Raw genomic sequence first — 26,287 nt, forward strand, 5'->3', positions numbered from 1 at the left:
AACCTTTTCTTTTTGCTCAAATTTCTTTATGCTATAGCTGTCCTCCACTTATCTATAGGTTGGCCATCATGATCACTTGCAGAACAAATGGAAAAAGAAAGATTTTCCGTGGCAAATTGATATTAACCATGTAGCATATTTGTGTACATATGTATGTATATATTAATAGTATATATTTGAACAACAATGTTATTATATAAGAGTACTGCACTAGTTATTCATCTAAATGAAATAATGCCCTTAAAATTTTTCATTATATTAGTTAAAAAAGTAATTTGTAATAAAAATTACATTTGTTTATTTCATGAAAATAAATAACTGCTATTATAGCTATTTTGGTTTCACTTCTAAATAATTTAATTCTAGCTAGAGATCCTGGGGAGATGAGAGATAAGTAATTGTAGAACATAATATATAAATATATATCACAGAGTAGTCGGTGCTTGGACAAGACTCTCCGTACGTGTAGTCAAAGGACCTTTCGGCATCCGCACACGCGTCCGGGTTTCACTGGTTGACGTACGTGGGTCCCAGCCGAGCCGTATCTGACGGAGCCGACCGCCCTCCGTGCTTCGCTCGCTGGATTCATTTCAGCGGGGCCCGCTTTCTCGAGCACCCAAATCCGCACCCACGACCATCATGGACGAGGATGCGCGCTGTCATGTACGTCTCGAATTGGTGCTCGTACGACTCAGACCAAGCAATAACGCATGAAGCAAACAATTTGAAGGGAAATCAAAGATAGTTGGATTCATATACAAATCTCAAAGATGTACGGCTATTCTATACTGCCGGATATCCGGAACGGGTTGCTTTTTTTTTTTTCATAAATAAAAAAGAAAAGAGAGAAAACCTCATCCGCATAGCTACCTCTATTGGTCCCCTCTTCCATCAGAATATGTTCGATGCAGTTAGAAATTTTGCTCATATTCTTTCCAACCCATAGGTTACCCCACATGTGAGTATGTTACTCCGGCGCCATCTCAGTGCCAGCTGGACCAGATAGCGCTTCCACCAAATACGTCCAGATGGAAGGCATCCGGTCTCCAACATTTAATCGACGCCCGCGTATTTCGAACCTGGACCGTGCCGGTGGAAGCAAAGCCCCGTTCCAACTGTGCTACCATCTTGGTGGCTTACTTTTGTTACCACCTATTCTGGCGAAATATTGTGGACGGTCGGTGCGGCTTGCTCTCTCCTCCCTTCCTCCATTTCGGAATATTCTGGATGCTCTTTTTAGATGTATTCATGCTACATATCTATAATTCGTTTGTCTTAGAAAAAAAAAAAAAAAGAAAAAAAAAAAAGGAGCACAGACCCCAATTTCTGAAGATTATATTGTTATAATTAGGGCCAGCATTTTTCAAAGAACAATGACTTACGTACCGTAATAGGTGCCTTAGCATGCTAAAAATTGGTTATTAAACCACTGAACGAATCATCTACATCCTATGTAAGGCATATGCAAAATTCCAGATTGGTTTCCATGTCAAATATGTTTAATGGTTTGCTAACATATATGATATAATGAGCTATTATTTTACTTTCAGTGTATTGAATGGATCTTTTTGTTGTAGTAGTGTTATCTGTTTTTATTTTCCATTACTGTCTATGATATTATAACTCATGATACAGTTAAAATAAAAGTCATCATAATTAGTTATTCATTTTATTTGGTCAGTTATGGTTCGATTATTTGAATCTTAATTTACATTTTTCAAAATTAAATTAGATCCACTTACTATATTAATTTTACCTTCTCTGTGTCCAAATGGTGATTTGTCGTGCAATGGTGGGGGTGACATGATAAATGGCTTGCTTTAGGCCTTGTCGGATCCCCCCTCTTTAAGTTTTTTTATAGCTATATGAAGCTCCAAACTGAACTTGTGATACACGACTGACATGGAATTTAGCATGTTTGCTTATCCTTACTCTTTCTCCCCTCCTAAACTTCTCCTTATTTCTGTCCTATACTGTTGTCTTAATGAAGAAGATAAGAGTAATCTCTCTCTTATTCTAAAAAAAAAAAATCCTTTCTTTGATTTATCGATCGATCTTTTTGTCAACCATTGAATCATGTTTCAACATACAGATCTCAAAACATTCTGAACTGATCTAGTTGTCCATCTGAATAAATCTCAAAGCAATCACTGCACGGTCAAAGTGTGAGAGCGTGCAGCTTAATCGGCTGACTTTATAATTAGGATCTCAACGCAACCAATAAATCTTATACCATCAGCCAAAAGACAAGTCTCAGGGAAGTTGGGTCCAGTGATATTTATGTTGATCATGACAAAGATATGGGACTTCCTTTTGATGTTTTAAAAAATTCCAATAGTTTGGTCTTTTGACTCAAATATTTCTTCCAAGTTGTGATCGGGCCTACTGCTTTTACATTCTGACCCAAAGAGAGCGTCCAACTGGGATTAATTTATTTGCAAAAGGACTCTGAGAGCGAACTATAAATGATCAGCTTTGTCAAAACTGAACTTAACCGGAACAAATGTGACACTAAGCTTGTCATCTTAGAAGAAATGGAGGAAGGAGAAAGAAGGCTCTTCAATTATTTCAAGAGGATTCCTTGGGACAATCTAGTGAAGCTTTTTACTATACCTAAGTACACTACAACTGATTAACTTTTTTTTTCTTTCGATTAAGGGAGGATGTACCCAACTAATTAAAAGAGTGAAAAAGAGAGTTTTTGTCAGAGTCTTGCAATGAAAGCGTTGTAACCATTACTGAGTAAGGAGAGCCACACAACTCCTATACCGCACATCATTTCGGAGAGATTCTCTAAAAGAGTCATGAGTTTGTTCCTTCTCTTTTCTGTCAACTTCTTTTTTCTAATTTTATTGGTTGCACTCATGCACTCTCCGATGTATCAATAAAATTACATTATCACCAGATTTACCACACATTAGTGTGCAAGAAAAAGATTAAATATATGTATGTATATATATATATATATATATGAAAGCAAAGGCAATCATATCTCACTAACCATTGTTTATATATGCCAGTCTTGTTGATCATTGACACAGCTAGCCATTTTGCTGCTGCTTTTGCTGTCACTGCTGCTTATGTGGAAAAAACTTGTGCACTGGACTATGGAATGGTGGTGCCTCATCCACCTAATCATATATTATTGCTTTCTATTCCTAGTTCTATGATGAGAGGTGGTGCCTAATCCACCTCTTCCTGCTGGCCCTTTCAATTAATCCTGGAAATAAAGCGGATGGGACTCCTCAACAATCTGCTAGAAAAATAAGAGTTATAAGATACTGATAATAAAGTTTTTGTTAAAAAAATGTGAGAGAATATATGATATAATAGGAAGTCCAACTTCTGCAACAATGTGCCAGCCAAAAGAAAAAGTAACGAGCCAATAGAGGTTCAGTTTTTTGTTTTCATCCAAATGCCTTTATGAAAAAGAGATCCACCTAGTGTGCTGCAAATTGGCTCAGTTACATAACCGTGAAGGAATGGGCAATACTTTGTCTGTGGGGCTCTCTCTTATTTGGAGGTGATAGAGCTTGACATGCATTGAGAGAGAGAGAGCAGATTATGTTGCCTTGGAACAAAAAGCACTAGCTATTGCTTATTCCAAATGTATGGATGTTTTCTGTTTTTGGGTTCCTGACTCAGGCTAGAACTTCAGCACTTTAAGAAAATGACGGACTTCCATAAGGTGATTAGGTCAATTAAGAATGATAACAATGTGGAGGATAACTGGAAAGAATATTGATACCCTTTTCTCAACATTCTTCGAAAGAGACCTGCACTCTGAGAGCTTTTAACATAGGAGTGCCCTTGGCAAGATCATCGAAAACTTCATCAAGCTTCCTTTGCATGCGTTCGAAAGTGCTCGTTCATGGAAATAGCACTCTTGGAATTCTTCGTTGCCTCCACTTCCAACGGTGCGAATTTTCCATCTCAACACCAAGGTTGCTAGACTTGGAATCATGACCCGTTTATGAAAATTCACTTGGAATTCGAGAATAATTGAATTGCTCCGACTAAATCTGTTATAAAGAGTAATTTGGAGGATCACTTGGCTAATATAAAGATAAAAAATAGTTCCAAATTTTCCAATAACTTTGACAATATTATTTTGCTAGGTGGCTGCACCAAGCAAAGTACATGCCTCTGAAGGTATTGTTTGGTGCATGGATAGCATTGGGGTAGGTCCTTTTTGTAAGGAAGGTTTTGCTTGCCATCCATAATTTTTTTGTGGTTATTTCTAGGAGGGAGGAAATTAGAGAGAATATATCCACAGATCCATGCAGGAGTTCAAATTCTCCTTCCATTCTTCCTGCCACTATTTGTTGTGTGTCTTGTTGACCATTGGTATGAGAAGAGGTAATTAATGAATAGTCATATTCCCATTAAAACATAAGATTTACTGGGAAGAACTAAATATGAAGAGACATGGCTATGGAGTAGTTTTCCCTGCAGAATTGTGCTCCCACCAAAATTGAGAATTCAAGGCTTAATTAGGATTATTATTTAATTCTTTGAAATAATTGAACCAAACAACAGATATAAGAGTTAATACACCACTCTTTAGAAGACTCCAGCCTATATCTTTCAATAATTTGCATCATTTGCCTCTTTATCTATACGGACAATTCCCAAATTATAGTGTCAAGCTATAGGTCTTTATCCTTTGATACCTTCAAAATTGAGTGCATCTCTTTGGCTAATAGCGCTACCCTTACATCAAACTCATTATGGTTTTTGAACACAATTTAATCCAATGCTTCTTAAAGAAGAAAAACAAATAAATACAAAAAAGAAGAAGAAAATAATGGGAGACCAATTGGCTGCAAGAAAAAATATCCCTTTGTTCAAGTTGCCATTTGCCAAAAACTCTGAATTTTCTCATGTAAACATTCATTATTCCACCGCTTCTAATCGGATTATGATAATACTGTATTAATTTCAACTAAAATATGATATGATGCAGTAAAAATTATCACAATATCAAAGTAGAGTAATCAATAAATATATGCATTTGGTTAGCGATCAGAATCAGAATTGAAATTAAAATAAGATTTGAATATTAGAAAGAGTAAGGATTAGATTTTGGAAGCCATTTATTTCTATTCCTATTTCAAAGCCTCTGAATCGAAATAGAAATAAAACCTTCCACCAACCAAACAGCTGAAATGAGAATCACTTATTTTGGTTTCTATTTTAGAATCCAACTCCTTCTAATCAAACATACCTATAATATATTACTAGAAAGAGTAATCAATAAATATATTATGCATTTGGTTAGCGATCATAACCGGAATTGAAATTAAAATAAGATTTAAATACTAGAAAGAATAAGGATTAGATTTTGGAAGCCATTTATCTCTATTCCTATTTCAAAGCCTCTGAATCAAAATGGAAATAAAATCTTCCACCAACCAAACAGCTGAAATGAGAATCACTTATTTTAGTTTCTATTTCAGAATCCAACTTCTTCTAATCAAACATACCTATAATATATTACTTCGAGTGATTTGCTGAACAATATATATATATATATATATATATATATATATATATATATATATATATATATATATATTTAAATAGGTCATTCTCATGCATGTCATATACCTCGTATTTCATGATCACCACGGTGCTACCATCCGTTTCCAAAGATGGTGCAATTCTTTGTAAAATCCTACAAATCCTTGTCTTCTCCCTCTTGTCTCTCACACGTCCACACGCCTACAGTGGAGTCAAACTAATCTTAGTTTAGAGGCCTGTATCAAATTAAATAAGCCTTTTTCTAACGAACAATCCCTCCTCAGCATTCATCCAAAAAAAAAGAGAAAGAAAGAAAGAAAGAAAAAAAAAGAAAATTTCTCTCTCAGGTTCAAAGGACATTTTGGTCTTGGGAGGTGTGCAACCGTAATAACAAGGCAAAGGGAGGGCCTTTGCTGAATTGGTCTCATCCCTGTCTATTTCTCTTTTGAAAAGAAGGGTGCTTTGGATTTATCGCATAAAACGGGGGGATGGGAATCCTGAAAATTCGGCTCCATAAAAATAATAATAAAAAAAAGCTGGCATCTCCATTTCAACCCCCATGACGTGGCCCCAAAGAAGGTAGGATAAGAAACTTTTTTTTTTTGGGAAGAAAAAAGCCATTCATTTTGCACTTGATGTGAATCTTTACAAGGATATATTTATACCAACACTCTTCACCACCCATTTGAGTGGATGCTGTTAGATATCTACATCCAACTCCATAAAAGAGATGGCCCCATTGGACTCACCTTTTGGACTCTTATTCACTCTAGAGACCCTAAAATGAGACCTCCTTTCATGTAGACAGTGTAGATGGATTAGAATTGGCCGGGTTAATTAACCTTTGAAATTTTCATTTGATTGGCCTAACTTTTTTCCACATGATAGGTTCAATTTGTTGCCGCACTTGTAGGGAAATAATTTAGAAAGATATACGCATTTCAATTTAGAAAAATCTTGTCTTCATCTACACTGCCCGATAATAAATAAAAAATTACATCACTAGTTACATATTTATAACTGCGTGCACTAATTTCTTACACTAGAAGTGCAACATAAGAATTGTGCATCAGAATAGCTAGTTAGAAATTTTGATTGATTGTGCCATGCTAATACTTTAGATTGGTTCTGCTAGTGCTTATAAAAATCTTATTCCTATAATATTAAGTAGAACATAAATCATATCCATAATATGCACTTTGATATCAATTTCAGTCCTTAACAATCAACATAAGCTAAAATCCATTATTAGATATATTCTTGTTCTATTGGTACTATTGCAATTATTTAGACGAATAAACCTAATAGCTATTCGAAATATCCAATCCCGCTAAGTTAAACCAAAAACTAGATTTCTCCCCCACTAAATGTATTTTTAAAAATTGAGCTTGCTGTACAAATTAAAATTTAGTGAAATTTATAGTTAACTTGACCCTAATTGGTGAGTAGACCAATAACTACTGTCATCGATCTTGCTTAGGGTTTTTTCTTAGGGGTGTCACATAGGGTGCACTTAACCTTGCACTTCAAGGGATGGCGCATGGGTCTTTCTATAAGTCAACTAATATCTTCCCCTGCCTCCCATCCATCCAAAGAAATAATAAAGTGAATGGGCAGGTGTGATGCAATACGTATTTTCTATTCCCCGGACATGACAAATTTTTGGACAATAAAAAGCTGTCGATGCTGAAGATATATTAAGAAAAGAGAGTACATATCACTTGCTGTGCCGCACATACTCATATTATACATTTAGTTATTCTAATACTCATGGATCAAAGTAGCTTTGCATGTGCCCAAAACAGTATCACGGCTTTAAATTCCCCAGAATTCCATCGCCAACGGATATATTTTTCTTTAACTTAGGGAGTAGCTCTGTGGAGGCCTTTATGATATTGATGACACATCAATGCCCTCACCCCTGTGTCCATAGTTTTTAGAGGGAGACGTGCACAAAAGAAGTACATATAATATAAATGGACGACTGAACTTATTAGTTGTAATATCATACTAAGCCCAATAATATTGTCATACTGTGCAAAGTTGATTCCCTATCACTCTCTTGCCAGTGCCGCATAGGGAACACAAGGGCCCCACTTACTACTCTCCATGGATGGAAGCTAAAAGGTTGGCCCATAAAGAGGTAATAAATAAATTAGAACTGACATTAAAGGAATTTCACTTGCAGTTCCCCATCTTAGACTCTCTCTCTCTCTCTCTCTCTCTCTCTCTCTCTTTTAACCTTTGACAGAAGAGAAGTACATAAACTTGAATGTTTGAGGTGTGATTTGCTTAGAAGGTGGTGTGCAAATACTTTTGACTCAAATAAGAGTCCTATTCTGTTAACTTGGCTCACTTGATTTTTTTTTTAATTTTGTGTGCTATTATGACATGTATTTTACGCTTTGGAATAAGGACAGCAAGATGGGAAAGTCTTGGATGAGAGAGCATGAAATTTTAGTTTTTGGTGACAAAAATAAAAGAGATGCAACATGAGAATTTTTTAAAAGAATTCTAATGGGATCTGATGCATTAGTCCTAGATGAGAGCATGAGATCAAATTACAGCAGGGGTAGTTTGGCCAATGATAAGAGGAAGGAAACAAGCAAGGGCATTCCCATAGTTTAATGGAAAGATATGGTCAGAAAGGTATCCCCCCCCCCCCCCCCCCCCCTCTCTCTCTCTCTCTCTCTCTCTCTCTCTCTCTCTCTCTCAAATACATGCATAAATATCAGAAAAGAAAAAGAGGGGAGAGAGAGAAAAAATAGAAAAGCTTAATAGGGTAGGTATAGGATAGGACAGCTCCCTGAAAACCCCTTCATTTCCTTTGCTCCCTTCTCCCTCTCTCTCTCTCTCTCTCTCTCTCTGGGGTTGCTGTTAATGGTACACGCCTGTTCTCGGTGGAGAACCTGATGCCTTCGATGTGTGAGTGGGTGGTGTTTTTCTCTCTTTAATCTCTTCCTATCGATTGCTGTGAACAAGAAACTCCCCTTCGCCCGGCTCTCTCTCTCTCATCAGATATCTTCATCTTCCTTTCCCTGTAGAACATGAAGTAAAGCTGAGCTCTCTTCCCATCTAAGGCTAGCTTGTTCTATCTGCTCCCGGTTGGAATCTATGAGGGGGTAAGGCTTGGAAGCGGAGGTTGATTTGGACTGTGATTTTATGGGCTTTTTCTCTGCTTTGTTCATGGATTCCCCTATTATATCTTGTTTCTAGTTCTTTTTTTTTTCTTTTATTTTGGTTTGGTTTCCCTCTGGGCTGATCTGTGTGTATCTCTGAGGAATATATAACAGGTCATGGATTTTTCTTGGTATTTCTTGTGTCACTGCATCAAGGGTCTGCCCCCTTTCTTTCTCTCTCTGTCCTCTTGTTATCCTTAAAATCTTTTGCTTGGATCATGGATTTGTATGGAGTTCTTGGAATCTTTGAGGAAATCTTCGATGGGTGCTCTTGAGATTTGCTTATGCTTTTGCCCATAGAGTTCTGTTGGGCTCCCCCTAGCTAGCATCTGTAGTATCACTGTGCATACCATCTTCCCCCCACCCCACTTTGTTTCCTGTTATCTTAGGATTAAGCTTTTGTATGATTTCATGCCCTCTTTCTCCATTCTTCTTCTTTCCAATTCCTCTTTCAACTTCTTTGAAACCTCCTCTCACAGGTTTTTGCCTGTCTCCTTCCAGGAAAGTGGTCATGGGTTTCTCACCCTTGGCTCTTGCTTCTCCTCCTCAGTGGGTCCAGGTCTCCCACCTTCTTGTTTGCCAGTGTATTTCCCTCTTCTCATGTTTCTTCCTCCCCACATGAAATATAATTCCATGTTGTGGGTTTAAGCCAAGGAGGCCTTATATTTCTTTCCTCTTCCTCCCCTTTGTTCTCTTCTTCCTGGAGATGGATCTTCTGATGGACTTGCGCTAGTTTTCTGGTGAGGTTCTTCAGGGGTTCAGCTGCGCCTATGGATTTCTTCACCACCATGGCCTCATAAAATGACAGCTCTGGAAGTTTCTACCCTCCTGGCGCCATTGTTCTCCTCTCTGTATGGGAGGCCAGGATGCCTTGGTCTCCAAGGAGTCTCATCTAACTTTCATGGGTTTGAAGGCCCCCATGCCTTTAGTCCACATAAAATAATGTTCTAGAAGCCTCCCTCCTGTGTCATAGCTTTCTATTTTCTCTAATTGGCTAGCAGTACCTATTTTTGCTTGGCCTGATTTCCCTTTCTTCCATCTTGCAGGCATCAGATCAGGTGAAGGGAGGAAAAGAGGGGTCTGCTCTCCTGTTTGGGGTTAATTTGGGTGCTTGGCTTTGTTCCTCTGAGGTGCTGCCTGGGAGATTAAATCCTTGGTTATGCTGGAGGCCAAGCACAAGGGCAGGCCCAGTTGCAGCAAAGCTCTTGGGCTACTACTCCTGTTGGATTACCAGCCAGGAAACATAGAGAAGGCCCTCTTCAGATGTTATCCATTGAAAACCCCTCAGACCCCTCATGTTCCTCCAAGCTCCCAGCGCTGAAAACTGATGAGAGGGCTTCTGAAAAGCTTGCCCTCCAAGAGGCAGATCCAGGAGACCTTTGTGAGAGACCAACTCCCAATTTCTCTATAAGGTAACAGTTCCATTGTACACTGTCCTCTGATGTTGTTGACTGCTTTCAATAGGAGAAAATATTGCATATATGGTTTAATTTCTGGAGGACCTTAGCTATACCCTTCTTTCTTTCTTTCTTTCTTCTTTCTTTTTTGCATTTTCTTTCTCTCACTTGCAAATCTTTTGATGTGGGGCTTGATCTGGACATTTTTTCCCCCCACACAGTTCATGGTTTTGTGGTAACAACAGGCAGTAAAGGTTCATCTTGTAGTTTGTGCTAATATTATCTTATGTCATACTAGGTTTCTAGATCCATCAACAATGAATTGTTGATATCTTGTGTCATCTCGTGTTTCTGCGTTTGATACTGAAATTGTTCTATGGAGTGAAAAGATCGATTGTTTAATTAATTGCTTCTGTGGGTCTGTTTGTGGTTGTAGTTCTTCATTCATATGATAATATGTTTTTGGTTCTTTGATTAACCGTATCATCTCTTTACCGAGAAAAAAGAGTAATCATATTATCTAATCAAAAAGGTTAGTGTCTTTCTTAATGGTGTGACTGGTTTAGGGGTCTACCCTGTGTAGAATGTATTTTTAGTTCCTTGGTTTAATAAGGAGCTAATTTTCGAAAATAACATGTGATATAAGCTTGAGTTGGTTGGTGGTGAAAATTTGTTGCAAAAGATGGTTCTCTTTGCCTGGTTTGCTTATAGGAGGTGGGATTTTAATATTTTTTGGCTTCGAAGTTCGCAAACCAGTAGATAATATTTGCAAGTTGGTTCTAATAGATCTGTTGCTTTTTTGTTTTTGTTTTCAGAGATTATGTTTTCACATCCCGGAGCAAAGGCATCGGAACAAATTGGCCGTTTCCTCAGGAGCTTTTGCAACTTTGCTTGAAGCATGGCATCAGTGATTTATTACCACCTTTCGAGCCGCCTGATTTGGTGAGAGCCCAGTGTTTAAGGAAGAAAGTAGAACCCAATCAACCAGTTGCTTGCTCAGAAGCTGACTTGCCGGGTACTAAGGATGCTGGCCCATCGGATGTGGGTGCTGAAAGTATCAAAAGCCATTCTTGTTCTCTGTTAGATGACTTGGTTGTAGAGCTTTCAGAGCAAACTCAATACACATCACCAGACAAAGGAAAATCTATAGTTGATCAAGGAGTTGCTTTGGATGAACATATCCATAGGGATGCTGAAATCTCCTTGGCAGTGAGAAGTCATAATCAAGCAGAAAGAATTTCGTGTCAGATCGGCGAACTTCCATGCTCCGTATCTGTAAATAAAAGTTTCTCAGAAGCATCATCAGAACTTGAAGTTGCTGGACCTGCTCCACTGCCCCAGAAGGTTGAAAGCTCTCGTGAATCTTTAGAAAAGAAGTGCAGATTGATAGTAAAATTGGGTGCCATTTCTGAGGCCAACCGAGCAGAAGATATAGCATCTAACACTAGCACAGTTTCAGATCCCATGGCTTCAAAGATTTGCCCTGTTTGTAAAACGTTTGCATCCACTTCGAACACCACTTTGAATGCTCACATCGATCAGTGTCTTTCGGTGGAGTCTAGTACTAAGCGGGTCCTGACCAACGTTTCAGCACCCAAAGTTAAAACGAGGAAGAAGAGGCTGATGGTGGACATATACAAATCTGCTCCCCGTTGCACTCTTGAAGACCTTGATAGGAGGAATGGTACAAACTGGGCTTCAGAGTTGGCTTGCGTAGCATTAACCAACGAGTACTCTACTGAGACTAAAAGACCAAAGTTGTTGTCAATGGATGCTAGAGGTGATGGAGATGGAGAAGTCTATGTTGATTCGAATGGCATAAAACTTCGAATTTTGTCCAAGTTAAATGATACACCAGCAGTGATATCAAGGGAGGAAACCAAGCTGAGGAAGCATGCAAAAGGCATCAAGACAAGCAAGACTATTTTGATCAGCAAGAAAAAGCGTTTCACATCAAAATGTTCAAAGAACATGAAAGTGAAGGCACATAACAAGAAGTCAAGTTCATTCAAGCTTTTGAAAGCTCGGGTATGTGTTGCTTTATCTATTCCTTATTTGACGAGTAGTATGGTTAGATTTGAGTCATCCTACATGATATGAGAATTCTCCATTACTTAATCTAGGCAAACAAATAAAGTATTTTGATATCCAAAGCCCATTGAATTTCAAAATTTTGGAAGTTGGAGTTAAATCTAGTCAGGTTAATTGTATGCCAAACAAAGAAATTGGTGGCTTCTCCATCTCTTTTAAGGAGTTAAATAGCTCTATCAAGTTTGTTTAAATTGTAGGGTTACTGAAAGTCTGAAGCAAGCTCCATGGTTCCAAGTTTTTTCCTATTTTTGGAAAAAAAAGACCAATGAAAGGTTTCCTTTTTGTTTCTTTGGTTTTTTGTTTTAAATTGTATGTATTGTTTATCAGTATAAATAGAGTTTTGGATTTGCAAGTAATGATTTGTCACTGGCAGCATCAGTATACTTGGCAAAGTATTGGGATCATAATTTTGTTAGCTTCCTTTCCTCTCCTCAAATTCTCCCTGGATATTGATTACAGCCTTCCAGCTTTGTGGCATTTGCCACCTAATTTCGTGCAATTTTTACTGTTATTTCAACATGCTGCATGGTCTCTGATACTAGGCATAATCTACAGAAAGCTTATAGAAGTAAACTCTTAAGTTTTATTTATGTAATCTCACCAATGGTTTTCTTGTATGATCAATTCAATCACACACTTGTTTATGTTGCTTCTGCTTATGTGTTTGATACCATGTGCTCCATGATATGGTAACCAGGTTAAACCAGCACCTGGTGGAGATTCCCATGCTGACACTTCTCAGGACAAGGAAGAGTCAAATATATCTACTGCTTGTGACCAAGTGATTAGCAGCGGTTCTGCAACTTTGAGACAGTGGGTAAGCTCCAAACGCTCAGACCTCCCGAAAAAACTCAACAACAAAGACAGCCATAAAACCTTGGAGAACCCAGTAGCTATCACCAAGGATACATTGACTGAGAATGACCAACCAGACTCATGCAATACTTCTGCTGTGAGAAGTCATATCTTGAAGTTCTCGAGGCCATCTGAAGACTTGATTACTTCTCCAAAAACCCAAAAAGTTAATTTTCTGTCAAACATGGCCCCCGCCATGGAAGATGGGAAGAAAAAGTCTCCCGAACAACCTGTCTCTAATGTCCGGTGGTCATCAGAAAATAATTCTTCAGCCTGTGGTCTTTTGATCAGATTATCGAGGTCATCAGCAACTTTAGTCTCTTCCCCAAGAAGCAAAAGAGAGGAGATCAACATGGGCAGCTTGCAGAAGTCTGATAATTCTTCTGACATGACAATTAAACGATCTGAGAATTGTCAGACCTTGGTGAAGGATCAGGCCTGTTCAACTTTGGAGAAGAATGTCTTGGTTAGAACACCATCCCTCTCTTTGGAGTCAAGCAAGGGTAACTTGAATGAGAAACCCTCAAAAAAATTCCGTAAGAACAGATCAATACTGAGGACTGGTAAACGAGAAGTTCGCTCGCTCGTCAAAGGGTTGCATGACTCTATCAAAGATCTCAGTCCTGATAATACTAGAGCCAATGAAACACCCAGGACTCAACAATCTGGTTTTTTGGAGGGTGAGCATGTTTCAAGGCCCCCAATAGGAAAGGTTATGGAGCAAGTATCTCCAAGCACAATTGGCATCTCAGAACCTATGCGTGAAAGAGAAGCCCCAACTGCAATGGAAGATTCACCTTTGGAAGCTGAATGTCATGAACCTAGAAGTGAAACTAGAGACATGCAATTTAAGGTCTCATCATCGTTCGCTGGGGATCATGTAACTGATCCTTACATGGAAAAAGCTACCAGTGATCCTGTTACAAGTGAAACTGCAATCTCCGAAAACCTCATGCAAATTTCCAATACCAGATTGGACCCACAGCTATCCGTGGAAGAATGTGTGCTGCCTCTTTCTTCAGGTGATGCCCATGTACCGCGAGTCATGCAAAAATCGCTTTGTAAGCAAGAAATTCGTTGTGGTGTTGTTTTGCATGATGAGGATGTCAGCCAAGAAAATCAAATAGCTGATGTAGCAGGACCCTGGGGGCTGAAAGACTCTTGTGCATCTCAGCATACAGAATGTCAGGCAGATACAGCTTCCATTCAGGAATCTAGTGCTTGTTTGACTAGTCATGGGGATATGGGGCTTGAAGTCCATCAAGAGAACTCATCGGCAACTTCTATTAGAGTGACATCTAATAATTTGGCTAATGATGGGGAACCAGCTGAATCTCCTGATTCAACTGCCTCGACCGTTTCTCTCCCATCTCCAAAAGATTCCAGTAACAGAGATTCTGAGGCAGAATTACTGCTGAGAGATACTCCTGCTCAAGATAAATTCAGCCCTGCAGTGCCATCTACAGACAACAGTGGGGGAACTGAAGGAAGTATTGCAGAGAGAATTGATCGGGAATCTAAGGTGATTCTGCCAGAAAACAAGGCTGAACAGTCTCCAAAGGATCAGTCTTTCTGCTGCTCATGCAGGGAGAGCCTTTCCAAAGAGTCTCAGTTCATGAGAAACAGTGTCACTGCTGGGACAACTCCACCTTCCAAGGGGAATATGATTTCCAGTTTGCACATTGGGCCTAGAATGCCTTCATCTTTTCATTTGTATCAGAGTCCGAAAACTAATGCCATTGCCACCTCCTGCTTGGAATCACCTACGCAATCCAATTCCACTAAGGTGTCATCAGATTCTGCTATAAATTTCCCAGCCTGCAGCGATTTGGGTTCCCCTAGCCCTTCACCTCGAAGTCAGATGCAGTCAAATACCATTCCCAAACTGAGATTGATGGGCAAGGATTTGATGGTGGTGAACAAAGAAGAGCCTGTGCAACCTCAAACTGCTGCTTCAGACTACTTAACAAATACCACATGTCTCTCGTCTCTTAGATTTGCTTCAACCAACCTTGTGGTGAATCATGAAAGTTTTCAGTACCATCATCAGCTTCCTGGTGGTTCTGTCCTTGGCCGGCCTCCATCAACTGGTAGTCACCAAATGCCTCACTATCCCCCTGGTTTTCAAGCCGGTGGCTTTGCAGGAGCTCCAATGCAACATGGTTTGATGGATCACCACAGTCAACAGAAAAAATCATACAAAAATCCCATATCCCCAGCAGCATGCAGTCTTGGAAGAACTGTTTCATCTAACCAACAGCACCAAAAGCCACCTTCTTCTACTCGAGCTCCCTACTTTATGAGAGAGGTCATTGTAATTGATGACTGTCCTGAACCTGAGGCAGATACGAGGGGCAGCCTAGTGAGCCCAGCAGGTGCATTGCCCCCAGCAATTTCAGGTCCAGATCCTATGCTACAGAGACAAGTCACTTATTTTCCATCACATAACCAATTTATCTTGAGGGATGTCTCAGGTAGTCCCAGGCCCTCTTTTCCCAACTTATACCCAAGTGCTAATCCTGATTTCATGAAGCGAGCATACTTGTCAGAAGGTTCGGGCCCTCTTCTACCAAATCCATTCGTATTCCAGTCTCCAACAGCAGGTCAGTTGAGCCCATTGTATCACTCTCAGACTCATCGTTGATCCCAACTGCAACTTTTTGTGGAAGAATTCTCCAACAGAACTTACAGTCATCTTTACTGGGAACAAGCAGAATTATGGATATTCTGGCATAGAATTATGGATCTTTTGTCTTTGTGGAGGCAACAGTTCTACAGAAAGAATGAATCTGGCAACAGACAGTCGGAGTTTTGTAATAGGTTGTGTGCCTATTTTTGATGTTTAGAAGGCTGCACTGGCTCCCAACTTTTCTGCAAAGTAGCAGTCTTAAGCTATTCTCGTAGTATGCTATGTAAAAACAGAATAATTTAATCCGACTGCCTCCTTCGACAATGAATATTAGCCTCTCCTCAAACGGCATATTGTTGGTGGTCCTACATTAGCATGCATCTTCTTCAATTATTTTGATGCTTTGTGGCTACCTGGATGGTTATGATGGTTTAGAATCTTGTTATTATCGATAATGATTAGCAGGAGCCGAGGCTGTCATGCATCTTTGCTCAATATTAGAAATCTACGAGCATACTAAGATTTTCAGGCAGATAACAATAGCAGGGAATGACTTACAGATTTATAACTTGGGATTTTATGAGAGCTAGCTTTTGTGCCATCCTGTACTGCAATAAGTAATTAAGGGTCTTTTCTCTGCAAGCTTGTTTTATGCCCTGAATTTGGGGTTGGTTTCATGTAGACTTCTCGGGCAAGGTGCAATTCTTAAGATGTAATTTTATGGGAAATTATCTATTTTTCCTATTTTTGTTTCACTATCTCAAGTAAAACATTGTTTAGTGGATATCCAATTAGCTAGATGCCGCAGGCAGTAACCGTCGGTTACCATGGGTTGTTAACTTCCCATTTATCCACTATAACATGCGATCTTAAGCTGATCATATCTATATGTATATATATATATAATTGGGAGGCAACATGCAGGCATTATTTAGGAAGATGCGAGTATGAATATTGAGTTCTATATAACATTATCCTACATTGTTAATGGTTCTTATTCATGGCTGAGCCCTTTCATATATTGTGGAAAGCTTTGATTCATGGCAGAAGTCTCCTAGGCTTCTATTTTTAGCTCCTTCATGTTACATGAACTCTTCAGATCATTTATTGGAGTCCTCAAAAAAATATCAATAACCCCTCAATTGATCTTCTATGGGTCGTACCCGGACCTCCTTATCAACATACTGATATTCAAAGGGCTCCTCGATCTAACTAGCGGCCAGATACGCTAAGTCTATTTCTGGTCATCGGCACTCCTGTAACTCCCATATAATACAAAACCAAGTACTTTGCGAGCTGCAGCTTCAAGTGAGATAGCCAGAAAATCCGATTTACACTACTCATCTAGTTCTCCATGATAATTATGCAATGGATGCTGGTTAGAGGATGGATAACATAAGGTTATCCAGCTAACTAGCCAATGACTGGATAACAGGACATGAATAAACGGCTAAAAAGATAGATAACTAGGTTAAAGTTATTCATAAGAAGTGTGAAATGGCTTTAACCATCCCTCTAACTCTTATTTCTCTACTGTCTTCATCCTTGGATGGCAATTTTTTGCCATTTCTTTGTTATCATCTTTTCTTGCAGGATGATATTAATGGTGGATAGTGAATATGAACCAATTATCCAATGGTTAGCTGGTCAAAGAGTGGACATCAATAGCTAAAATTATCTAGAAGATGGTTAACTATTTAGAATCTAAATACAGTTTAAGGAGATAAAGAGGGACCCATCGAGGTACCAAGCCTACAAGAGAATCCAAAGATGATGCTAACAAAATCTTGATAGGATTGAGAACACCAGCTGACCCATGAATGGCCTGCCTCGCTTTTTCCTAGCTTCCCAAGCATTGTCACATGAAATATAGCCGTTACAAACGTACCACTTTTGTGCATCATCCTCTGTGAGAGAGAGAGAGAGAGAGAGAGAGAGAGAGAGGAGATTTTTTGCATGAACAGTAGCAGAGGGTACGCGAAGAGCCTCGAGGGAAGGAGAGAGAGAGGGAATAGAATAGAGAAGTGACACATGGGACAGAGCACGAGAGCCGTTAGACAAGGGGAAACGATCTCGTTCCCTGCCACCCGTAACCTTTCCACGTTCCCAGTTTCCCACTCTTTTACTCTCTCTCTTTCTTATTCCCAGTCTCCTACTCTTTTACTCTCTCTCTCTCTCTCTTTCTCTCTCTTTATCTTCTATTCATATATATATATATATATATATATTGAGGTAAGAGATTCATCATTTAACCTTTTATCTTTGGCAGGATGGGCCTTCATTTGGTGCAACGTGTGCTGCATGGAGAAAGCGAGACAAGCCCATTAACTCTGTGGTGGGATTCCCGCATCCAGCCCTCTGCACCCTGGGGCCCTCTATATTTTTTTCACCCTGCAATCCCTCCACCCCCCCCCCCCCTTCCTTCACTGTCATTCGCTTGAATAATTTTTCGGCTCACTCTGATTTTGATCCCTTCCATGCTCTGTATAACAACTTAGTTTGGATTTAGTGCAATGTTACTCCCTTCTGCAGTTCCTCTAAAATACTGTGTTGAGGTTAGATATTATATTGTGATAGAGTTATTCAGATGATGTTTTGTATAACAAAGAAAAAAAAAAAGAAACAGAACAAGTGGCACTTTCTAGTATAAAACTCTACGCATGTGAGGTCTCCAATGTAAAACAGGAGAAAAGATGGTGATAGTGATGTAGAATTACACTACCAATGCAACTCTTGTGAGTCAAACAACCTATAGGAGTGGGCTACATGTGGTAAGGAAGTAGTATTGTTGTTTTTTTTTGGTTGCTTCTTTCTGTGTTGTTATGTGCTTATTATTGATCTTGGGTTCGATGAACTTATTTTAAGTGCTTAAAATGAGAATTAACCACCTTGCATTCGGACACGCATGATGTTAATGTGGGGTAGGTCTATTTAGTCCATGTTACCAGCATCATATTCTTCTACTTTGAATGGAGTCTAATATTGTTCATTTGCAGCACACATCTCATGAATTTCTGGCAGGTATGGTTGATCATTGAAACTAGTTTGTGGACATGAACTAGGTGTAATTTGTGGTGCGTAGCAATATGGTGTTGTTTATTTTTTTGTTTTTTTGCATCTGAGCCTCTTGGTACTCTTCATGGAATCATGGTTTTGGTTTTCTTTCTATGAACATAAAATAAATAAACTTCAGTGACGGGTCCTCATCATCAGAAAATTGAACAATTTATATGACATTTTACAATGTTTTGGATGTTATTTTGTTTATTCATCTACTAAAGCAGCACTAGCTACTAAGTGAACCACTTTGTTAGATAAATTTAATAGAACATCCAATATGCCACGTTTTTTCTTTTTGTTTTTATCATTATGACATCAACTAAGTTTTGCAAAAAAATATATATTTTTGTAACACCTGAACTCTACCTAGTGTCATCTTAGCCAAAAGCACACGTCATATTATTTCATTTGAACCATCTCATAAAACAGTTCCAAGCATTTATTTTTTCTATCTAAATAATAATTAAAAAAATTGAAGATTTGAATTGAAACTTACGTAGACTAATTTTCAATGAATTCAGAGTGATAGCCTAAGAGTGATGTAAGAAAATATAAAATGTATAAATAAATCTATCTCATCCTATCAGCTTAAGTTTTGAAACAGGTGGTGATTTTATCATAGTATCAGAGCAGAGGTTTTGAGTTTGAAAGAGAAGTCCAACTTACATGTGAGAAGAAGTATAAAAAAATATAAAATATATAAATAAATCTATCTCATTCTATAATTTAAGTTTCTAGAACAAGTAGTGGTTTTAACAAATGACTCGATGACACGAGCATTTTAGCCGAGAGTCTATAATGAGATAACTTAGTTTTTTTCTCATGTCAGCAAAATGAATATCAAAAAATAATAACAATTATATTATTTAGAGCGAATTTTTATATTTCTAAGAATACTAAATTGACATCATATATTATCGACTAAATAGCAAAAAGATCAAACTTGTATATATATATATATATATATATATATATATATATATATATATATATATATATATATATATATATATATATATATATATATATGATGAGTCTAACCGTGCCGGTAAATAGAGGGAGCAAGGTGGAAGCATGCTTCTAATTCTCCGGGGCAGAACATGAGGTGAAATAGTGAGATCGAGGAAGCGGTCCGGCTGTGGCCATAAAAGAGTGGGTCCCATCGCCCTACGTTTCGTTGTTTCCGTCTTTCAATTTGATGTGAAGCCAAGCAAAACGACATCAGTAGGGCGTAGAAATGGCCCCAGAAGCGGGACCCAAGGGAGCGGAGAGTGATGAAATCGGCTGAGTTTGGCGACTGAGCGGGCGTGGAAAGGAATTAATGTAGATCATAAATATAGAACAGTATGTGCAGAGTTTCAACTCAAAACAAGAAAATCCAGCTCCCAGTGACGCTATCAATTAAACCAGTTGGCACCCATTTATAGTTTGTACGTGTCTTTGAAAACATGTTCTTCCTTGTCTTTCCTTCCCTTCTCTTTCTGTCAGTGTCTTTTAGCGGAAAAAAAAAAAAAGCCCACAACATCAAACCCCCCTTCTTTTTCTCCTTTGGTGACATTTGGTGACCTAACAAGATCATCCAAATAATTCTAGATCATTAATAGTTTTTATTTTAAAATATTTTTATTTTTAATAATTTATTAAATTTTACTCTTCTAAAATTATATTTATATTTATATCCTCGTAAAACACTTATTTTGCTATTCTATCATTTTTTATCTTTTTTTTATATATCCACACTATTTAACTCCGTTAAAACATTAACAGTTTCAAATTAAAATGACTAAAATATTCTTAATGGATAGACGTGGAAAAAAAACATTTATAAGATGATTGCGATGGAGGATAAAAAAATAATTTCAAAATTTTATTTTATTTTTAATTAAAAAAATATAGTTTTTATTAATAATGTTAGAAGAACCATTATATTAGGGGTATTTGTGCGAGATCAGTTTTTATGAGGGTACGAAAATAAATATAAATTTTAAGAGGGTATTCATGCAAATTTAAATTTTTAGAAGAGTATTCATGCAAAAAAAACTCTTAAAAATTTTTAGACATCTACGAGTAATATATTGGTATTCTATGAGAATATAAGGTCATTCACCATATAATACCAAAACTATTCCTGATATATTCTATAAAAATCTATTTACTAAGTATATAAAATATATTATAATAAAATATTAGTTATTTACTAATATATTAATTATTAATATATCTATAAAACTATGTTTATTAGTCCTGCAAATTATTAATTCTATAAAAATATATTGATTGTTATTATATAATTAATATTTTTATAAACTTATAATATATTATTTTTAATGCTAATATTTTTTTTATTCTTTTATCGCTTATTATTATTGTCACGCTCCGAATTCGGATCATGACACGACCGTACTATTGCAAAGTTAAGCATACAATAACACACAACCATTTTAAAACTTCAAATCAATTATGAACAATTGAATTCATGAATCTCATCAAATATTTCATCAATAAGGGTTGATTATAGAGCGTCTAAAATCTCAACATTTAATATTTCATTTTTTTTCCATAAACCTGAAGCATATCACGCTCCTTGCTTAGCAATTCCTAATTATCTGTATGAACATAAATAAATTGGTGTGAGCTATAAAGCTCAGTAAGTAACCATGCATAATCTTATCAGATCAAGCATAATGTTTTTCATACTAGTTCATTATTTTAAGAAACTAACGATTGTAACAAAGTAAGCACTTCATACAACATATAATCAAACCAGTCATAAAACTTTTGTCTTTATTCCATATTTTAAAATCCATACTCATCATTATTCTTGCTTTGAAGACCATACTTATCATTATTCATGCTTTGAAATCTGCGCTGTCATTATTCATGCTTTGAAATCTGTGCTTGTAACAAAGTAAACATTTCATATAATCCAACTAGTCATAAAACTATGCATGTCCATTCATGCAACTTCATAAATATGATTATGCATCATAAAACTTTTGCCATTATTTCATGCTTTGAAATCCGTACTCTCAGATGGTAGTGTAGCTATGACCGCTCTTATTCTCACGGCAAGGCCTTTACCACTGCAGGATCATCTTCCAGTTACTATTACCCACTGGCGGGGGTCGTAAAGGCAAGTTACTTTTACCCACTAGCGGGGGTCGTATGCCTAGTTACTGTTTCCACTGGTGGAGGTCGTGCATAGCGATTTGAGAGTTCTTAAAACATATCATGCTTTTCATAAGTCTCTTCTCATAGATACATTGAAAAGTGAATAATGGCATCATGCTAAATAAAACTCATGATCCTGCTGAAAACTTTATTTTTGTATGCATCTTTCTACATCATCATAATTATGTGTACATAATTTAATAATCATGTAATCATTTGCTAACACATGCTTGATCTTAATTTTGTGAAAACATAAATAATCATATACAATTTCATAATCGAGTAGTCACGAGTATTTGATAAAATATAAGATTATATCAGGGTTACTTACTTTTTCCACAATTCATATACATAATTCCAATTGCATAAATAATACTTTTTCATCTTATAAAATATGATACATGATCCATAATAAGATTAAGATAGATTACTTATCTTAATTTGCTCACAAAATGCTAATTCTCCAATACCTAGCAAGATCATTAAATTACATGTCACTTGCACATTTAATTTCTATTTATTTATAATCTTAAAGTCATTTACAGCATATCCATAGGACTCATTTTTATTTTCGGGTCCATAGCCTAATTCAATTTTTGGTTCAGGCCCATGGCCCAATTCAAATTCTGGTTCTGGTCTAATCTACTTCTTGGTTCGGATTTGATTTAATTTCTAGTTCAGGTCTGGTTCACCTTCTGGTTCGGGTCAGACCCAACTTCTGGTCAATTAGGTTTATGTAATTGGGTCAATATGTAAGGTCTATGTAAAGACCACCCCTCTCATGTATGAGGCAACTGATGATTGAATGAAAAAAACCCTAACCTCTTTCTTGTTCTTCTTCTTCCTCCTTCTCCCCTTCTCTTCTTCCTGCGTCCCTATAAACTCCTCTTCCTTCTCCCTCTCTTGTTCTTCCTTTCTTCTCCTCTTTCCCCGCAGTTGTGCTACGTCAACTTGGTATCAGAGCCTCGGCTTTGCCCCTGCTGCCAAAGCCACGGTCCATTTCCTTGTCTCTCCTCTCTTAGTTTCACCAGATCTCTTTTCTCTTCATCGGTTCCCACCAACAACAAGAGCAGAGTCCCTTTCTCTATCAATTTCGTCACCAGAAGGAAGGGCCGTCCCAACCTAGACCACCTTTCCCTTTCCCACCAAGACCATAGAACTGGGAAGCCCCCACCGGAGAAGGCCCCATCGGCCATCGTGTTCGGTGACTCAACTCCACGGAAGCCCGATGCCTTGCTGTCCACTGTGCAGCACCCGGACTGCAGTAGTCATGACTGACCGCCGCCCACAACCGCCATGCGACAACCCCGGAACGCCCTCTGCTCGTGCCGTACTACACAGGAAGAGGCCGCTTGCCGCCGTTCATCGCCGCCGACCATAGATCCACGGTCGCGATTTCCGCCGCCGCCCTCCCCTCCATTCCGCAGCCGCCGCCGAGGAGGTCAGCACATCCTCCCAAATCTGTCGGGAGGTTGAAGAAGAAGTCAAGGTAACAGGTAAGTTCTAAACCCGTTATCCCCAACCCGGTAACCCGGGTCCCAAAAAAAAAAAAAAGTTTCACGTGACCCGCACGTGACGGGTCCGTAAAGGGTATCGGATCGGGTCAAACCCGTTAACCCGAATCCTAATGGGTCTGAGTTAAAAAAAATAAAAAAAAAGAAAAGACAACAAAAAAAATAAAAAAAATAAAAAAATACCTTTGTTCATCTTCCCCAACCGCACGCTGCGCCGCCGCCCGCGTAGGGCCGCTTCGCCCGTGCCGCCGCTATCATCGCTGCTTCGCCGTCGCCATTCCCGCCTCCGCCGCCCCACACTCACCGTCGCCACCTCATGCTTGCCCGCTTCCCCTCCGCCCACACGCAGCGCCGTTCTCTTCCTCTGCCACCCGCACGCAGCACCATCCCCATGTTGCGACCGCCTCTGCCTCAACTGCAGCGCCGCATTGTCTCTCCGCCGCTGCGCTCCGCCCCTTCCTCTTCCTCCGTCACCGCTCACCGCTTCCGTCTCCTCTGCTGCCGCCAGAGTCCGACCGCCCTGTTGCCTCATCTCCCCCCCCCCCCCGCCGCCGCCGCCGCCGCCTTCTCTTCCCCCCCCCTCTCTTCATCTGTCCCGACCACTCCTCACGGCACCTTGCCCATCGCCAACTCTCCCTCCCTCTTTCATTTCATCAAGGGTTCCAACAGTGAAACCCTCTCCACACTCATCTGGCTCATTCCCCGGTCCCCCCCCTTCCCTCTTTCTTGTTGGGCCAAAGACCCATCAGGCCCATCTGGCCCCACCACAGCCATTCTTCTTTATTTTGGGTTCGACAGGCCCATTTTCACAGCAAGCCCAACGAGTTGCTGCGCAGAAATCCAATTGGAGCTCTTTGAAGGGTCCATCAGCTACAACCGCGCACCGATCATCGCCTCAGCCCACGAGCATACATTCTGGTCGCCTAGTTCACGACAGATAATAAGGTTTCTACTTTTCTTGGGCTTGTTTATTTAATTATGTTCTAGTTCTCTTGCATGACAGTCCTATGTTGAAAACTTACTTCTCTGTCAAACTTTAAAACCTAGAACATCTACTATCACACCCATTCTAAACACCATCTATATCTAGATATTAAATTAGCACACCCTAGCGACCGGATCTTTCTCAACATCCATTGATCAGATTACTTTCGGATTAAAACGACCGTAATACGTACTTGCAACCTAATTTCTTATGGTGACTAATTTCCTACTTCAATTCTGAAATAACCAAAGTACAAATTAGTAACATTTAATTTTAAGTTACTTTTATGAAAATTTGCTGATTTCTGAATTCATAGTAGGTTGCATTAGTAGGTTGTCATGCATCACATTTGGTCAGTTAAGGTTTATTGGTAGCATTGCATGTCACATCATCAACTAGGTAGTCCTTGCATGCCAACCCGTAGTGGTAGGGAGTACCTCCTCACTCACTCTAAGATCCCTTTAGCCACAATGGATTCCAGAGTTCTGCAAGATCATGTGGAGCAAATCGCTGCCTTACGAGCTGATCATGACGAATTCAAGCGAGAGATCCGTGCTCTAGTGCAACATCCTAGGACTCCTGAACCGTCAACCCCAATCACAGCTTATCCCGAGTTTGGTTTGGCCACACCACCTGTAGGTCTTCCCCATCCCCCTAGGAACCAACATCCTCCTGATCACCAGCACGATCTTGACGAACGACTACTTCGTACCGTAAGAGTAGATGCCCCTACATTTGCTTGTCAACTAGAGCCAAGCATGTATCTTGATTGGAGAGCAGCCATGGATAATTATTTTGAGTGGTACGAAATGACTGACGATAGAAAAGTACGATTCGCTAAAATGAAGCTTATTGGGCAAGCTCACTAGTACCGGCATAATGTTGAACATATGTGTGAGACCCAAAGACTTCCTTGTATCACTACCTGGGAGGATATGAAGAAAAAGCTGAATGAGAAGTATCTGCCATTCTTTTACCGACAACGCCTTATGGATAGGTGGCAGAAACTAACTCAAGGGACATCAACCATTGCTGATTACTGATGAGAGCACAAAAGTGTGACCTACATGTTACTAAAATTAGTGTTATTGCTAACTAATAATGATAAATTCACTAGATTAATATTATATTCGGGTTTAACATAGATTAGTATAAATTAGAGATAAAATGCACATTGAGTACAAATTTGACTTCAAATCGGGTCCGAGTCGGGTTCGGGTCCGAGTCGGGTTCGGGTCCGAATCGGCTCCATTTCTTTTGTGCTTTTGGAAAATAATTTTGGGCAAATCTAAATTGGCCATGTCATAACTATAAGGTGCTGGGTGACCCATGACTTGAAAGACTTGCAACTGACCTCTAGTCAGAACAGATGACCCGTGACGAACTTAGTCCGTCTGTCTACAAGCCAAATTTCATATCACATTATTTTATTCATATGACTAATTGGATGGAAATGGTATCTCCCAGACCTTCCTCCAAACCCAATTCCATTGCAGAAACTGGCACATGACCCATTTTCAGCCAAGCCAAGCACCCGTGCCAGCTCTTCCGGATTCCCAGCATCACGCGTCCGTATTCATCTTCCACCTCATCACCGGCGTCTCCCCAAGGCCGTGGTCCATCAAGCCATGATCCATGTCCCAGCAAGGCGTGATTTCCAGCGATCTCTCAATGCCCATCAAGCCGTGATCGGTTCCTCCGCGTCATCCCCACCTTGCAGCCGGCCCGTGCGGTGCCTCCCATCGATCACGACCCCAGATCCATTGCGTCTCCTCCCATAACGTCCACATCTCCAGCCTCCGACGCCGCGTCCGTGATCCACGCCTCCTCCCAGCAATCGGATCTCCAGCTCCTCTCAATCTTCCGTGATGCAGCAATGCCCG

At 39.2% G+C, this 26,287-nt stretch overlaps 1 protein-coding gene across 3 annotated transcripts; it reads left to right on the plus strand.

Annotated features, from left to right (window-relative positions):
* Positions 1-8,286: 8,286 nt before the first annotated feature.
* Positions 8,287-16,395, plus strand: LOC103718455. Of its 3 annotated transcripts, none has more exons than XM_017845554.2 (4): positions 8,287-9,442; positions 9,749-10,114; positions 10,915-12,127; positions 12,888-16,395. In XM_017845554.2, the coding sequence occupies exons 2-4, from the start codon at positions 9,966-9,968 to the stop codon at positions 15,687-15,689; spliced, it is 4,164 nt and encodes a 1,387-aa protein (XP_017701043.2). In that variant the 5' UTR covers positions 8,287-9,442; positions 9,749-9,965; the 3' UTR covers positions 15,690-16,395. The 3 variants fall into 3 exon arrangements, with proteins under 3 accessions (XP_017701043.2, XP_008805510.2, XP_008805511.2); XM_008807288.3 differs by having other exon boundaries at positions 8,287-8,645; XM_008807289.2 differs by having other exon boundaries at positions 8,287-8,448.
* The last annotated feature ends 9,892 nt before the right edge of the window (positions 16,396-26,287 follow it).

The sequence above is a fragment of the Phoenix dactylifera genome, unplaced genomic scaffold, assembly GCF_009389715.1.
Source record: "Phoenix dactylifera cultivar Barhee BC4 unplaced genomic scaffold, palm_55x_up_171113_PBpolish2nd_filt_p 000334F, whole genome shotgun sequence".
Classification (NCBI taxonomy): domain Eukaryota; kingdom Viridiplantae; phylum Streptophyta; class Magnoliopsida; order Arecales; family Arecaceae; genus Phoenix; species Phoenix dactylifera.